The 15967-nt window shown below is 34.7% G+C and overlaps 2 protein-coding genes across 10 annotated transcripts in view; both read left to right on the top strand.

Moving 5' to 3' along the window:
• LOC104896273 (protein PHYLLO, chloroplastic) overlaps positions 1–3076 on the top strand; it is a 36112-nt gene extending 33036 nt beyond the window's left edge. For 4 of the 9 annotated variants that reach the window (XM_010682989.4, XM_048647589.2, XM_010682991.4 and 1 more), the window contains 5 exons: positions 1–89; positions 687–986; positions 1061–1218; positions 1335–1442; positions 2247–3076. The exon at positions 1–89 is cut by the window's left edge and continues 373 nt beyond it. In XM_010682989.4, the coding sequence (XP_010681291.2) occupies positions 1–89; positions 687–986; positions 1061–1218; positions 1335–1442; positions 2247–2472 (881 nt within the window). In that variant the 3' untranslated portion in view covers positions 2473–3076. The remainder of the gene's footprint in view (positions 90–686; positions 987–1060; positions 1219–1334; positions 1443–2246) is intronic. The other 5 variants (XM_048647591.2, XM_048647592.2, XM_048647594.2 and 2 more) reach the window with 2 other exon arrangements.
• Positions 3077–12084: 9008 nt separating this feature from the next.
• LOC104896271 (hypothetical protein) lies at positions 12085–15591 on the top strand. Its single transcript, XM_010682987.3, has 3 exons — positions 12085–12568; positions 12700–12864; positions 15060–15591. Exons 1-3 carry the CDS (start codon positions 12185–12187, stop codon positions 15402–15404), a joined length of 894 nt encoding a protein of 297 aa, XP_010681289.2. The 5' UTR covers positions 12085–12184; the 3' UTR covers positions 15405–15591.
• The last annotated feature ends 376 nt before the right edge of the window (positions 15592–15967 follow it).

Raw genomic sequence — 15967 nt, 5'->3', positions numbered from 1 at the left:
AAGAGAATGTATCTATATATCAGCTTGTTGTGGAAGTAGCGGATATTTCTTATGTGATCAAGGTCCAAGAGATGGGCGAAAGCAAAGATGTAAGTACTGGTTTTTATGCTCCGTTAGGTTCTGATTTTATCCTTTACCTCTTATACTAATAATTTATTTGGAAGCATAAGCAAGAAATTTGAAGCTAGCGGCTAAAGATGTACTTTACCAAAAAAAAAAAAAAAAAAAAAAAAAAAAAAAAAAAAAGTAAAGATGTACTTGGTGCCTCTTCGATGACATTCTCTTTTGAATCCTCTTCAACTTTAGCAACTAGTAACTTTAGGATGTTGGTTTCATATTCCATAACAACTTGCCACTACTTTTAGAAAATCGAATTCAGATTTGTTTTATACGTCTTCTGTTTCTTTCTTTTTTTTTTGCATCATTTGCTTTTTCACCTGTGCCAAGACGCTTCTTTGAGCACTAATAGCTTTAATTGTGTATAAGTAAATATTTTAAAAAGTTGATATTTGGAATACTCGTATTGAAATGAATTGAACAAGATCCCACTTTATGTTTTTTCTTATATAATGGTGGGAGAAAGCTTGTCAAAGTTGGTTGATGAATAATGCCCAAATGTAAATGATGCAACGAAAAAAAACAGAGGAAGTACTTCTATACTTGACTGATGAGAATATTGTATGCAGAATAATGCACTTCTGTTTCTTCATGGTTTCCTGGGCACTAGTGAAGATTGGATCCCAATCATGAAAGGGCTCTCAGGATATGCAAAATGCTTCTCCGTTGACCTTCCTGGTCATGGAAAATCAAAAATGCAATCAAGTGATAGTTACAGAACAACCGGAGGGCAAAGTTTATCAATTGAAGTAGTTGCTGCAGTATTGAGCCAGTTGATAAATAAAATTTGCACGAGAAAAGTCACTATTATTGGTTACTCTATGGGAGCCAGGATAGCATTGTACATGGCATTGAGATTCAGTGGCAAGGTATTTACATAGAGGGTTCAGTTATATTATATCTTTTATGGGTTGCTTTTTAAAAATGTAACATATTATGGTAGATTGATGGAGCTGTAGTGATTTCTGGAAGTCCTGGTTTAAAAAATGAGACAGAGAGAAGGATCCGTGCAGCAAAAGATGATTCTCGTGCGCGTTCCCTCATCTCCTTTGGTTTGGTGCCTTTTCTGGACAATTGGTACCATAGTGATTTGTGGATGAGGTATTTTCCAGCTGTCATGACTGTTCTTTGCTTCAGATCTGCTTTCTGTTAACTCACTTTACAAAGAATGGTGCTAATAAGCAACTCCAGGTTCTCTCACAGAGTTTTCTTTACAGTTTCAGGGAACACCCAAAGTTCAAGAAGATCGCAGCAAGTCGCTTAGAGCATGATGATATCCATGGTCTCGCAAAATCTTTGTCTGATCTGAGTGTAGGAAGGCAACCGTAAGTTTTTCCTTTTACTATCTATCATGAATCCAATTAAAGATATTAAATGCTTCAAGAGCCTTTTCATCTGAAATTCTTTATTCGGCCATCATTCATTGATCACTAAGTCGATCCTCTGAAAAGGTTCAGAGTTCGTCTTTGTCATGTATGCCATCTTCAGCCTTTTCATTTGAACTCGTACGTTTCGTTATGAAATGGTCATTAGGTAACAAATTTTTAACTTGGCGTTCCGCAAAATGATGTTCCACAACGCCACAATAAAAATCATGTCTTCGTCGCATCGTCTGTTACATAACCATGACTCGCTGCATGTGGACATTCTTTTCCCTTTACATCAGTTACTTGTTAGAATTGGTGAATTTAAAGAGAAAGGGAGAACATACATTACTATTGAAAAACAATACGCACCCACCAAAGAAATAAAGAATGAAGAAGAACTTGATGTGGCCTTTCAAGCTAGGTAATATGTATGAGTTAGTGTATTTATATTCCTATGAATACACCATATGAATTACCTCTGGGCTGCCCTCACACAGGGCCACTTACCCAGAATTTCATTTAGGGACCAGGCCTAGTCTCCCCATAAAAGATCCGCGCCCTGTGCATCGAGTTCTTTCTTGCATATTGTATAGAATTTCATTTGTATTTGTGATTCATATTATGTAATATCTGTCAAAGTAGATGCCAGAATTGCCGCATATAGCTGCATAAGGTCATACATGTTAGCTGCAAGTCCAGATTGGCTTCTTATCACTTGCATTACGACATTAATAGAAAATTCTCTCTCTTGTTCTATAATAGGCCGTTATGGGAAGACTTGAAATATTGCAAAATACCACTTATGTTTGTTGTTGGAGAAAAAGATGCGAAATTCAAGAATATTAGTCAGGATATCTGCCGTGAAATGGGTCAAGCTACAAATCATGAAACGGTTGAAGTTCCTAACAGTGGACATGCAGTTCACCTGGAAAATCCTCTTGCTATTATTAGACTAGTGAGACAATTTTTGACAAAACAAAGCTTTTGAGGAACATTGAAGTTTGCTGGATCAAGTGAGAGGCTTCTAATAATTGTCCACATTCTACTACAATCATGTGGAAGGTGCCCCATAGAGATTTCTCAAATGATATAAGATAACATCAGTTCTATTGTCTTTTTTAAAGAAATGCTTCTGTGACTTTATGTGCTTCTTACTTTTTTGGGTAAGGCTATTCGGTACTTGTGACCAGAAATTCTTCTTTCTAGAATCGTTATACTAGAGTCGATTCGACAGCTTTTGTTAGGATTCTATATATGATATGTATTAGGATTAGGGTTGTTACTCCTAGTAGGACTCTCTAAATAAGTTGTATAAATATATTCCTATGATGAATGAGAAATGAAATTGGTCATAATTTAGCATGGTATCAAGAGCCTAACAAAATTTTGTCTCCCACAAAAGAAAAAAAAACAAAAAAAAAAAAAGAAAACAAAACAAAACCAAATATCACCAAATGAACCATTGCAGACCAACACAGAAACCACCAAAGATAATCGAAACACCCTTGAACCCAGCCCAAACACCACCTCCCAAACTTACCCCCGCACACCGGAATCACCATAGCAGGCCGAAACCGACCCCCTATGACGCTTGCCAAGCCTTGCCCTTTTCAAGTTCTTTGCAAAACAAAATCGCAATCACCACTCGACCCTAGCACACCGGACAACACCAAACCGCACCCCCACCATCGAACCACCACTCGCTAATTTTCCAGTTCATTGACAACCCGAACCCATTACTTCCTTCCCTAACCTTCGAATTTTTTCTCGTACTTTTTGCGCGAACCCAACCTTGATATTTTCTAGTTAATTGAACCACAAACCGACTTCCCTTTTACCCTCAGCTTTGGTTCTTTTAAGTTTTCAAGACTCCCCTACACTCCCTCATCATATATTCTCCTCTTAGAAGTTATTCACGTGGATCTAGACAAGTAACTATGACTGAAAAATCCGATCAAACCCCCCCCCCCCAAAAAAAACCCAACCCAGCCTACTATATAGGCTCGAATGATAATCCTGGCAAGTTATCACTCCGATTCAGTTAGAGGATAATTTCGATGAATGGGCACGCGCGATTCACATGTCTTTGACACAAAAATAAAACTTGGATTCGTGGATGGTATTATTCCTAAGCCTACTACGTCAGAATAGTTAGACGATTGGCGGAGTGTTCAATCGATGTTGTGTTCGTGGTTGTTGAATTCTATTTTCCGAACTGTGCGTTGTTTAGTGTCTTATTTTGACAACGCTTATGATCTATGGTCTCATCTGACGGAGAGGTATTGTGTTTCTAATGGAACTCGCATCTGTCAACTCAAATCGCAGATTAGTGATTGTAAGCAGCCAAACGGTGAATCTTTGGCCAAGTATTTTGGTTGTTTGACTTGATTGTGGGATGAGTTGGCCTCGCAGAAAGTAGCGCCCACATGCGCAACTGGGGGCGCTAATTGCCCTGTCATGCCATTTCTAGAACAACACCGCTCCGATGATCGTTTCTTGATTGGTCTTGATGATGCCTATGGTCCTCTTTGATTTCATCTTCTTGCGCAGACCCCTTTGCCTACTGTGGCTCACGCTTCTCAAATAATTTCTCAAGAGGAATGTTTGCGGGGCCCTAGCGCGACCTCCTTGCCTTCGTCGGGTGAGAATATGGCGTTTAAGGTAGAATCTAAACCAAAAACTCGTTCTTTTAATGATTTTGTGGTTTGCACTCACTGTCAACTGGAAGGACACGAAGTTTCCGGTTGTTTTGAATTGATTGGGTACCCTGAGTGGTGGGGGGACCGACCCCATGGTCGGCGTGGTGGTGCGACGGCCCACGGTGGTAAATATGATCGCGACCGCGGTGGCATGGGGTGTACCAACCACGCGTAAACAAAGCCGTGGCTGGTGGCGGCTCGTCGGACCGGTAGAGTAGAGGGGACGTCGGCTCCTCTTCGGCGTGATGCAGTAAGTGCGGGACTCGCATGCATCACTACTAAAGAGTGGCAAGATCTCTAAGACTTACGGAACTTGCCTAAACAACATATATGATAAAGGAGTAACTTTTTGGGAGTTTAGGGAGCTCCTCAAGATTTCGAGGCCATAAAGCGCGCCACATAGGATTGTCAGGTCATCAAATTTTATTTTTAACTTTTACAAAAATAGAGTTCTACATAGATTTAAAGGTATATAAGGAGTTTTAAATAAGCAAATTAGAGTTTGATTTTGCATGAACTACCTAAATTATTATATTAAGTAAATCACGAATAACTTTTGCTACGTAATTCAGAATATTAAAATTTTTGTTCCATTGGATAGTGTTCGAAATATGCCATGAAATAAGATCCATTTACAATATTAGTTCTACAACTTATGAAATAGAGAGCGCCATGTATGATTGTCATATCATTAATTTTTAGTTTAAATATTTTAAAAAAATAGAATTCTACATATATTTAAATACATAAAAGGAGTTTTAGATAACGAGAAATTAGAGTTTCATTTTAAACACACAACCTAAATTATCATATTATGTATATTGAATATAACTTTTGTTACCTAATTCAAAACATTATAATTTTTTACCATTTGAGAGTGCTTGAAATATACTTCAACATAAGATCCATTTATAGTATAATTTTACAACTCATGAAAATACATCTAACTAAATGATTGGTAAGACATTATTTAGTATTTCTTTTAGGTAAAAATAATAATAGTTATAAATATAATGTATTATATATAGGTGATTATAGCATTTTATCATATGTCCAATTTACAGGATTAAACATTTTATCTTTCAAAACCTCAGTCTTACGAGTCCGGATCCTCCAGATTTTCAATAAAATTCTACAAGGTACAATTGTATATGAATCATACATTTTATTTTATTTTGAATGGATGAACCATACATTTTTAAATCAAGTGCATGTATTGGTGAAAGGGGGAAAATAAGGGGGTGAATTTTGATGAGAAAAAATATACGGGATTCTGGAAGATAATATATGAGCTATTGATTTTTTATTCAATGGTTGATATTTCTCAAACTCTACGTTGGAGGGTTCTTTTAGAACTATAAAAAACATCAGCCTTACTCACCAAAACAATTTAGTATTCCAACAAAATTTATCAAGGAAATTTTGTAGTCTGAACAAAAATTAACATCTATAGCGATACAGTTACATATATATATTAGAGTTCTGGATGATAAAAAATTAGAGTATGATTTTAAAAAACAATCTTAGACTATTATTGAGAGCTCCACCTAAGCATGACATGTCATTCTATTTATTTTTTAAAAAAAATGGTGTTTGACATAGATATAAATACATATAAAGTGTTTTTTAATAAGTGAATATTACACTTCAATTTTAAATAAATAACCTAAATTATTCAAATATATAAATTATATATAACTTGCTACATAATTCGCAATATTATATTTTTTTACCATTGGATAATGCTCGAAATATGTTCCGAAATAAGTTCAATATACAATATAGTTCTACAGGTTATAAAACTATATCTATTTATATGAATAATAACATATTATTTATTTTATATACATAAAAAATTGATTATAAAAATATCGTATGATATGTAACCATAGCAATTATGTCTTTCAAAATTATACTTTTAGAAACTGAGTTATATAAAGAAAAAAAAAATACGTACATATAGTTTTGAACCTCTATCATACCATGATGACATTACATGAAGAATCAAATGAAAGCTTTTCAATGACATTGCAGAGGTATTATGCAATTGACTAATTATTTTATTCCTAGAATATTTGTTGTATAAATAATTATTTATGTTTTTCTTTTTTATATATTTATATGTCAGATCTTATTCTTTTCTCAATGAACTTAATTCTACTAAAACTAAGTGGGAAATCAAGCTCCGAGTTTCTAGACTATTTGAAGTCATATATCATAAAAGGGGGAAGTTTGATAAGTCTTGATATGATCATGATTGATGAAGAGAGATTTTTTCTCTTAAATAATATTTTCGATTATTAATAGAGATTATTTTTATATTTAAGTTACTTTATTCATGATACCATCATTATGATCTTCTTTTTGGCTTTCCCATCTTTTATTCTATATGCATTATTGGTTATTTGCTATATTAAAAGTTAAAGTTGTGGCTAACACTCTTATTTTTTCTCTATTCTTTATGTCCTACATATATTAAATTATTACCCTCTATTTTCTTAAAGTATCACCCGGTTATTTTCCATGTTAAAACTGTGTTAGCTAATGTTAGTCATAGCAATTATTGGGATACTATTTAATAATCGACTTATCTACAATCTTTAATCGAACATAAAAAATATAAAATTTTATATAACAAATCTAGAAATTAAAGTATAATAATAAATACTTTCTCTGTCTTTTTCTACTGCAATAATGGGTCTGGGCATTATTTTTAAGAAAATAAAAAATATAGATAGTTTAGCATAGAGGGTTTAACTAGAGTAAGGGATAAGTAAATCCTTAATAAAGTAAACACAATTTTGTTGAGGTAATTTAAGTAAATGATAATTTTATTAACATCAGGTAAAGGCGTTGTTGTTAATTATATTTACTTTCTTTAGCAAAAGTGAAATGGTTCTAAAAAATGAAACTACCAAAGTGATAATTGTTGCAATAGAAAAAGAATAGAGAAATTATATAAACAAGATGGTGTTGAAAAATCTAATTTCACAGCAACAAAAAATCAACAATGTTAACAAAAAATTTGCCAAAAATAAAGTAAATAATAACAGATGCAAAGCACGAGCTTCAAAACTAGTATGATTAATAGGACAATATTGGTTGAGCCTATAACTAAAATATATTAATCGTACGAGGTCACGCATTGTAGCAAAAGTTGGAAAAAGCAATCTAAATCCATTTAGGATTAGGGTTAGGCCGTTCCTAAGGAAAATTAACTAGCTTATGACTCTTCTATTATATATAGGATATAATATTAGGGTTTAGGTGATCAATTCATTAATCAGTTTCTTTTCACAAGAGAGGGAGAAGTGAAACTCTAAACTATTCCCTCTAATTGGTGCCTAGACCACCTAACAACAAGAGATTTCTTCTCTTCCGTTCTAGCATATATTAGTGTTTAATTAGTGCTCGTGGACTGATTACAGGAGCAACATTTGGAGATCTCGAATCTTTAAAGCTTTCATACAACAGGAAAATCACGCTACAAAGGTTTGATATTTAATCCCTATTAAATGATTCATGTGTTTGATTATTTTTGCGATCCTATGATAGATGTTAGAAAATTGTTTCCTGAAATTCTGCTTTATACATCTATATATTCTTATAGTGAAATCAATTTTGCCTAATTCATAATATTTATATGATCATGTAATTTTATGTAAAGTTATTATTCTTATTTAATAAGGGAGGATTTATGGCTTGAATTTGCATAATTAATTTTTGATTTTAATTGATTGGAAATTATAAATATATGACTTATTTGTGGTTTATGATCAAATAATTTTATAAAGATTCGCTTTTTTTATATTATGGACGTAATAAATTGTTTTCATCACTCCAAAATTTTCGGATTTTTATAAATATGTTTGTTAGATTTAAAGTTATTTAATGTTCAATTTTGATTCATCATTGAAATAATTTGTTAACAATTACAAGATTTGATCTTTACTTGTTGAATAAATCTAAGATTAATTACCAACATAGATCTTAAATAATATGATGCTAACAAAAATTTGACTATTTTCCCACTGATTTTCGAATTTTATCATATTAGTTGGGATTTTTAGTTAAATTTTATTAATTAATTTGATTATTCATAGAATTTAAGGATAATAATTAAAATATTTGATTTTATTTGTTGTGATAATCTAGTAGATCACCCTAAAAATAATTTTTGAATTTTTTGGGAATTAATTGTTAATTTTTTGAATTATTTGGATATAATTTGATTTTTTCCCTAATTTTGGATTTTTTTATAGATCTAATGTTTAATATAGATTACTCAGTCAAATCTAATCTCAACATACCTAAAAATTTGTTTAAGATTTGTTGATTGATTCAAAATTTTCGGCATAATTTTCGGATTACTAAAACCTAGTTAAATCTTAAATCTTTAAATAAATTGTTAAGATTAAAAGGAATTTTTGTAAATTGTTAAAAATTCAAAGAATTTACCTACCATGGCTGGCTGGCCCCATTTTTACTCTATTCTCTATCCTCCCTGTTTGCAACTAAAATGAATTAAAATGAATTTACGATGTTAGAGTAGTATGTTACTGGGCTTCGGCTCATGACGTTTTGTTTTTCTGTTTTAGGTAATGACGGGGATGATGGAATGTCGTAGCAGTGAGGAATAATTACTACTCAAATTACGCAGACTCTTATTATTATGTATTCTAAACTTAAGAACATATGAACCTTAACTATGTTTCACCTAGTTTTTTGTTTTTATGCATTTCTAAGTTAGTTATGAAGTTTAATATTTATAAAGTTACGTTCTCTGACGAACTTATGTTGCCTTGTATTTTTCAAAAGGAAAGTACGGCAGTAATGCACCGACTAAGTTAAGTCTTCCGCTGCTAAGTAAGAGCTAATTAATGAATTAACGATGCTTAGAAGTCGGGGCGTTACAAGTGGAAGCATTAATTAAGAGGTTGCAATTAATTGTAAGATCATTATTAATGAAGTCAAAGTTGCCTTCATCTGTTTGGGGTCATGCTATATTACATGCAGCATCACTAATTCGGTTGAGACCCACTGCCTATCATAAATTCTCCTTATTACAGTTAGTCTCTGGAAGAGAACCAAATGTCTCACACTTGAAAATCTTAGGATGCGCTGTATGTCCCCATTGCTCCACCACAATGCACAAAAATGGGTCTACAAAGAAGGCTGGGAATATATGTTAGTTTTGAATCATCATCCATTATAAAGTATCTTGAACCCATGACAGGTGATCTATTCACAGCTAGATTTATTGACTGCCATTTTAATGAGGCAATATTCCCACCCTTAGGGGGAGCAAAGATGGACCTAAAGAATAAATAAATTGAGATCACATGGAATGCAACACAATTATCATTTCTAGATCCACGAACTAATTCTTATGAACAGGAAGTGAAGAAAATTATCCATTTACAAAGTGTTGCAAAACAATTGCCTGATGCATTTACGGATATTAAAAAGGTGACAAAATCACATGTACCAGCTGAAAATGCCCCTGCACGTATTGAAATTCCAACTGTGAATAAGGCATTGGATAATGAACCGATGGCACGTAAGCGAGGAAGACCGCCTGTCTCTAAAGATTCAAAGCCAAGAAAAATGAAAAAACGAGAGGAAGTAGTAGATGAAATAAAGATGGATCTTCTGAAAATGATTAAATCCAAGCTGAAAATAAAGATAAAGATGCCTCAAAAGATGAAGAACATGAAATCATAGACAACAATGAAACATCGATCAATTACATTTCCATAAAGAAGCAGTGGAATCGGAAAAATATTGTTATGAATGACATCTTTGCTTACTCCATAGCGGTTGATATAATATATTATGAAGATGATATGGAACCAAAGACAGTAAACGAATATCGACGTAGACAAGATTGGCCAAAATGGAAAGAAGCAATTCAAACAGAACTAAAATCACTTGAAAAACGTGATGTATTTGGACAAATAACCCGCACTCCCAAAGGTGTGAAGCCAGTCGGATATAAATGGGTATTTGTAAGAAAATGAAATGAAAAATATGAGATTGTCAGATACAAGGCAAGACTTGTCGCCCAAGGATTTTCTCAAATGCCAGGAATCGATTATGATGAGACATGCGACAACTCTGAGATTTCTGGTGAGGTTTACAGTCTCAAACATATTGCAGATGCGACTAATGGATGTCGTGACGGCATATTTATATGGGTCGTTGGATGCAGATTTTTATATGAAAGTTCCTGATAGGTTAAAATTACCAGAAAATCATATACCGAGAGAAATGTTCTCCATAAAATTAAAAAGGTCACTATATGGGCTAAAACAGTCTGGTAGAATGTGGTATAATCATCTTAGTGAATGTCTTTTAAAGGAAGGATTCAAAAATAATCCAATCAATCCTTGTGTATTCATCAAACGATCTCAATCAGGTTTTGCTATAATAGCAATTTATGTTGATAACATGAACATCATTGGAACCCCTAGACAACTTGAAATACCTGCCAAGTACTTAATGAAAGAATTTGAGATGAAAGATTTAGGGAAGATAAAATTTGTCTTAGGCTGCAAATTGAGCATTTGAAGAATGGAATTTTCGCTCATCAGTCAAACTATACAGAACGAATCCTTAAACGTTTTTACATGGATAAAGCCCATCCACTAAGCTCTCTAATGATAGTTCGATCTCTAAACATTAAAGATGACCCTTTCCGACTGCGAGAAGAGAACGAGGAAATTCTTGGTCCTGAAGTGCCATACTTAAGTGCGATTGGTGCTTTAATGTACTTAGCTAACAACACACGACCAAATATTGCTTTTCCAGTAAAGTTGTTAGCTAGATACAGTAATTCGCCAACAAAGAGGCATTGGAATGGAGTTAAACACATATTTCGTTATCTCCGGGGAACACACGATCTCGGGTTGTATTATCAATCAAAGCCAAACGCATCACTTATTGGATATGCAGTGCTGGGTAATTATCAGATCCACAAAAGGCGAAATCACAAACTGTTTACCTGTTCACTTATGGAGGTACTGCCATATCATGGAAATCAGCAAAACAAACCTTGACAGCTACATCCTCGAATCATGCAGAATTAATAGCTCTTTATGAAGCAGGACGAGAATCCGTGTGGCTCAGGTCAATGGTTACTCACATTCAAGAAGAATGCGGGATGAGAACAATTGCGGATAATCCAATTGCGATATACGAAGACAACACTGCGTGCATCACACAAGTAATTGAAGGGTTTCAAAGGAGACAAAACCAAACATTTATCACCAAAACTTTTCTACACCCATGACCTCCATAAGGACAGAAAAATTGATGTTCAACAAATTCAATCATCTCAAAATCTTGCAGACCTATTCACCAAATCACTCCCAGCAAAGAGATTTCAAGAATTGGCGTACAAAATAGGAATGCATCACCTTCATGACATCTGTTAAATTCAGGGGGAGTATTATCCACACTGCACTCTTTTTTCCTTCATTCAGGTTTTTATCTCACTGGGTTTTTCCTGACAAGGTTTTTAATGAGGAAGTTAGTTCTAATGTCTATAGATGATTATTCAAGGGGGAGTGTTGAGAACATAATATAGATAAGTGAATAATCAGCCTTTACTATGCAATTGTACCGTACACTGTAGTATATGCGTAACTTTGTACGCAACCTTGGTGTATAAATCACTGCACTTGTATCAGTAAGAAGTGGGCAATTAATCTATTCATATTTTGCATCTACTTCTCTTACTCTTCCTTCCTTAATCTCTAACATAGTTCACTTATTATAAAAGAAAAAGAAGATGAATTGGTGAAAGTGTGAGATGTACTCTAAAATATAAGAAGAAAGGAAGAAAAGAAAATGACAAAAACTTAAAAATTAATAAAGACCAACCAAATCATTTAACATGCTCTAAAGTCTAAAGTTATGAGAAACTTCTGCTTACTTGCCCAGTCGCGCCTTATGTTTACCCAGTTGGAGTAATCTGGACCTCTCAAAATAAGAAAAGCCATGGTACTCACTCTCTCTCCTACCCAAGTCTCAGCAAAATACTCCTACATCACCACCATCAACACCCACAACACTCTAAACTTGCATCAATTCATCAACAATTCTATAAACAGCAGAAAATTTAGAATACCCACAACTTCAAATGGAGGAACAAATATCTCAATCATTAAAGCATATATTGAAAACACAAGCCCCATCTCAAATTTCGTAAACAAAGTGATTGGTTCATTGCCCGTAATTGGGCTCATCGCTAGAATGGTCAACGATGAAGGTGGTGTTGCTGGTGACATCATTGATTTTGCAGAATTTAGAAGGAGAGTTGGCAACAAATGTTCTGTCAATGATTCTAGAGCTTTCTTTGAATTCCAAGAACGTCGCGGCCGGGTAATTTTTTCAACATGTTTTTTTATGCTTAGATTATCTGCTTAATCTCAGTTTTAATGTTGGTTTTTATTTGATAATTCTGGGTATATATGAAGGTGATTATGCTAATAATTTTGGTTTGGTATTTGTAGGCAGGGGATCCATTATACGTTCTACTGTGCTGTTGGTTAGCAGCATTGGGTGCAGGATTACTTAAATCTGAAGAAATTTTGGAGGGTGTAGCACGCCTTCGTCTTTCCAACGATATTGAGTTCGAAGAACAGACTTTTATTGCTATGATGACTGAAGCTAAAGAGGCAAGTTCACATTTTCCAAATTATGTATCGTACACCCAGGTGTACAGTACACCAATGTTATTTTTTTTGCTCATTGCTGTTTGAAAGTCTATAAATTAGCTATAGCAAAGAAATAGCCTTGGGGGTCTGGTACATGCTCGCATATGATATAAATTGGACACTTTTTTTCTTCCCAGATTCTACTCTGATTGAAATTGCTTTACCTTGGTGTGCTTTAATTACCTAGGAGTAATTAGGTAGGCAACTTCCGTTCATCATATACCCGCATAGTACATCCAAGACTAATTTCTACTCATTTGGAACTTTTCATATACATCAAGCTGATGAATACACCAGTTATGAATTATAGCTAGTCCACCGAACGAATAGTAGCACGACGAACAACTGGACTAAAAGTCTCATCACACTCCACACACCAATCTTCTGAGACCTGCTATCACAAACACGAGGAGCTTTGTGCCTTTGAAAGTTACTTTTATCATTTTCTTTGTGAGTATAAATCCACATGCAATTTACAATTTTCACCTCCATAGGCCTAGGTACTAATTTCCATGTCCTTGTATTAATTAAAGCACCATATTTATCATCGATTGCCGCATTCCAATTGAGGTCAGTCAAAGCTATTTTGTGAGATTTAGGAATGGGTGAACTAGATGAAGGAGGAGATATGGCAATGGAATTTAAATCAAATTTGGGATTGGGTTTAGAAATGCCAGATTTGGACCGTGTGCTCATTTGGTGAGTAGGGGGACTGTACATGGCGTGTTGCGCCTGGTCCTGATAAGGGAGGTTGGAGAAGTATGTGGATTATGCAGGCAGGGGAGCTCGCGTGTGGGCCTGGGGGAGATTTGGGGCCTGCTGGATTGAGGGGCGTGTTATTTTGTGGAGGCTGGACCAAATGGGAGGATTGGGGGCATTCGGTAGATGCAGGGCCTCAAGAGGAGGGTGTGGGATGTGCTAGAGAGGATGGAATAAAGGAATGGGCCTGATTCATGAGAGATATTGTAATCGGTTGGCTTATGGGGCTCCAAATTTCTAAAGGGAAAGGTGAACTCATCAAATGTGACATGACGAGAGATAATAATTTTATGTGTGGCAAGATCCAAGCATTTATACCCCCGATTTTAAGATGGAATCTTACTTGACTCGTTCACCTATATTTTTGGACTTTCCCCTCTACTTGTCTTTCCTCCATTCTTATATACCCCATAATTGTGGTAAACTAGATGAGCTTTAGCATATGAAGTTACTCCCAAATCAGTTTCTGTGGAGAATATTTGCCATTTTAGTGATGCTAGAATCTGTAGTTTCAGCTCCTCAACTGTACACCTTAAACCGACCAAACTCGTCTAGTTGCTAATGACTTAAATGCAATTGGATTTGCGTGACTGCTTGTTAGTAACCCAGAAATGCATCAATTTTGTCTAGTTACCCTACTTTGTCACAACTGTGTCTGCTAGACAGTTAGTTGTTAAGCAGCATTTAATCATGGTGGTGAATCAATGGGAAGGCAAAATTGCCATTTGCAACAAGAACTCTGAGCCATACCTGGTTCCAGCCAGTTGCAACCAATGTTTGCTCCAAGTGTGCCTAGGTCATCTTGAATTCGAGCTCATGCAGAGGCCCATTCTATCTGGTTACCAGAGTTTGAACGTTGGTAAGTAAATTAACATTAAGTATAGGACACTAGGTCAAGAGAACTCGACCTAATAGATTTTATAAGAAAGTCCGTTAAAAGGTGGTTGTTGGAAGACAATAGATAGTAGCAAGTTGTTTCTTTTAAGGTTTTTTATCCGGGTGGTTTAGAGAACAACACCCATATTAGGCATTGGATTTGATAAACGATCCTAATTATAAATTTACATATGGACAAATTGAGTAATATTTTACATAATAACATTTGTTTCTTTATACTTGCTTAAAATGATTCTGAAAATGGGGTATGTGGATATAGGGTAAAAGTGTAGCAATTATTAGAGAACAGATGAAGAATTATATACATAGTATTCCAGCTTATGAGTTGATTAAATTTCGAGTGATGAAAAGAGGATTTTAGCCTATCATGGAGAATTGAAGATTGGTACATACAACCAGAAAGTTGAAATTTCAGTTTTGTTTGTAGACCATATGTCCTTTATATACACTTAATGCACATCGTATTTCGTTCCAATGACATAGTGTTAGTGAAACTGCAGAAAAGAGCTAAAGTGAAGGCCGGGGCACCAACCATCCCAATGGAACTTCGAGTCGAGAAAGCACTTGATGCGATATATGTTTGTTGCTTTGGCAAGGATTCGATAGAAGAGCGAGATGAAAGCTTATTAGTTACAATGATTAGTGCGGTCTTCCCTACTGTTAAACAACCGGACATCGAAAGGATTGTCAAAGAAAAAGCGAAGAAAGTGTCCGAAGGCACTGAAGGGGATCTTTTTGTGGAGCCTAAACTATTGTCCAAAGAAGCTATACAATTACAGATGAAGGATCTCCAATTCCTGAAGCAGAACAGCACAGAATTGCTTGAACAGAACCGCGAGAATTAGTTACAGATTTACTTCTTGTAATGAACTCTGATTTAGTTTTTTTTATAATCACTGGAGGAGCTATCTGTGTATCTTCTGCTCCCGGTTTCTTGATGTTACTGATAATTTGAAATAGAATTGACTCATAGTATTCTTGGGAAGAACATTGTCATGACTTATAAAATGGAAAGCGAAGGTTGGAGATACATATCATTGCTACAGAATTCATGCGTAATCATATTCGACCCATTTTTTTTTATCCTTTTCTAGTAAGATTTTCTATATAACTAAATTTACTAAAAGTAGTATGGAAATGCTTTATTGGTGAAGATCAAGTCCTGACATTCCAGTCAAGAGTTAGAAAAGAGAGTGAATTATGTGCAGGATTTTCGTATTGATTATGATTTTGGCACAATTTAGTGGGCCTCCATTCGTCAGTCTCCAATAAAATCATTATATCACCAGTGAGAGGAGGTAAGTTAATGTATTGAGGGAGGAGGAAAGAATGAGCATAATAAGAAAAGGGTGGGAAATATAGGGGATTATACACTGTAATTAACACAATAACAGCTTATGTGCCTTTT

Source organism: Beta vulgaris, chromosome 6, assembly GCF_026745355.1.
Source record: "Beta vulgaris subsp. vulgaris cultivar EL10 chromosome 6, EL10.2, whole genome shotgun sequence".
NCBI lineage: Eukaryota > Viridiplantae > Streptophyta > Magnoliopsida > Caryophyllales > Amaranthaceae > Beta > Beta vulgaris.
The sequence above is the reverse complement of the archived record's forward strand: the minus strand, read 5'-3'. Positions and strand labels throughout refer to the sequence as shown.

What these genes read in the sequence shown, in the direction of transcription:
- LOC104896271 (XM_010682987.3), top strand. Translation starts at nt 12,185, where the DNA reads ATGGTACTCACTCTCTCTCCTACCCAAGTCTCAGCAAAATACTCCTAC. An exon ending in TCCAAGAACGTCGCGGCCGG is followed by an intron (nt 12,569 to 12,699) that starts GTAATTTTTTCA and finishes TGGTATTTGTAG; the next exon opens with GCAGGGGATCCATTATACGT. An exon ending in TGATGACTGAAGCTAAAGAG is followed by an intron (nt 12,865 to 15,059) that starts GCAAGTTCACAT and finishes GTGAAACTGCAG; the next exon opens with AAAAGAGCTAAAGTGAAGGC.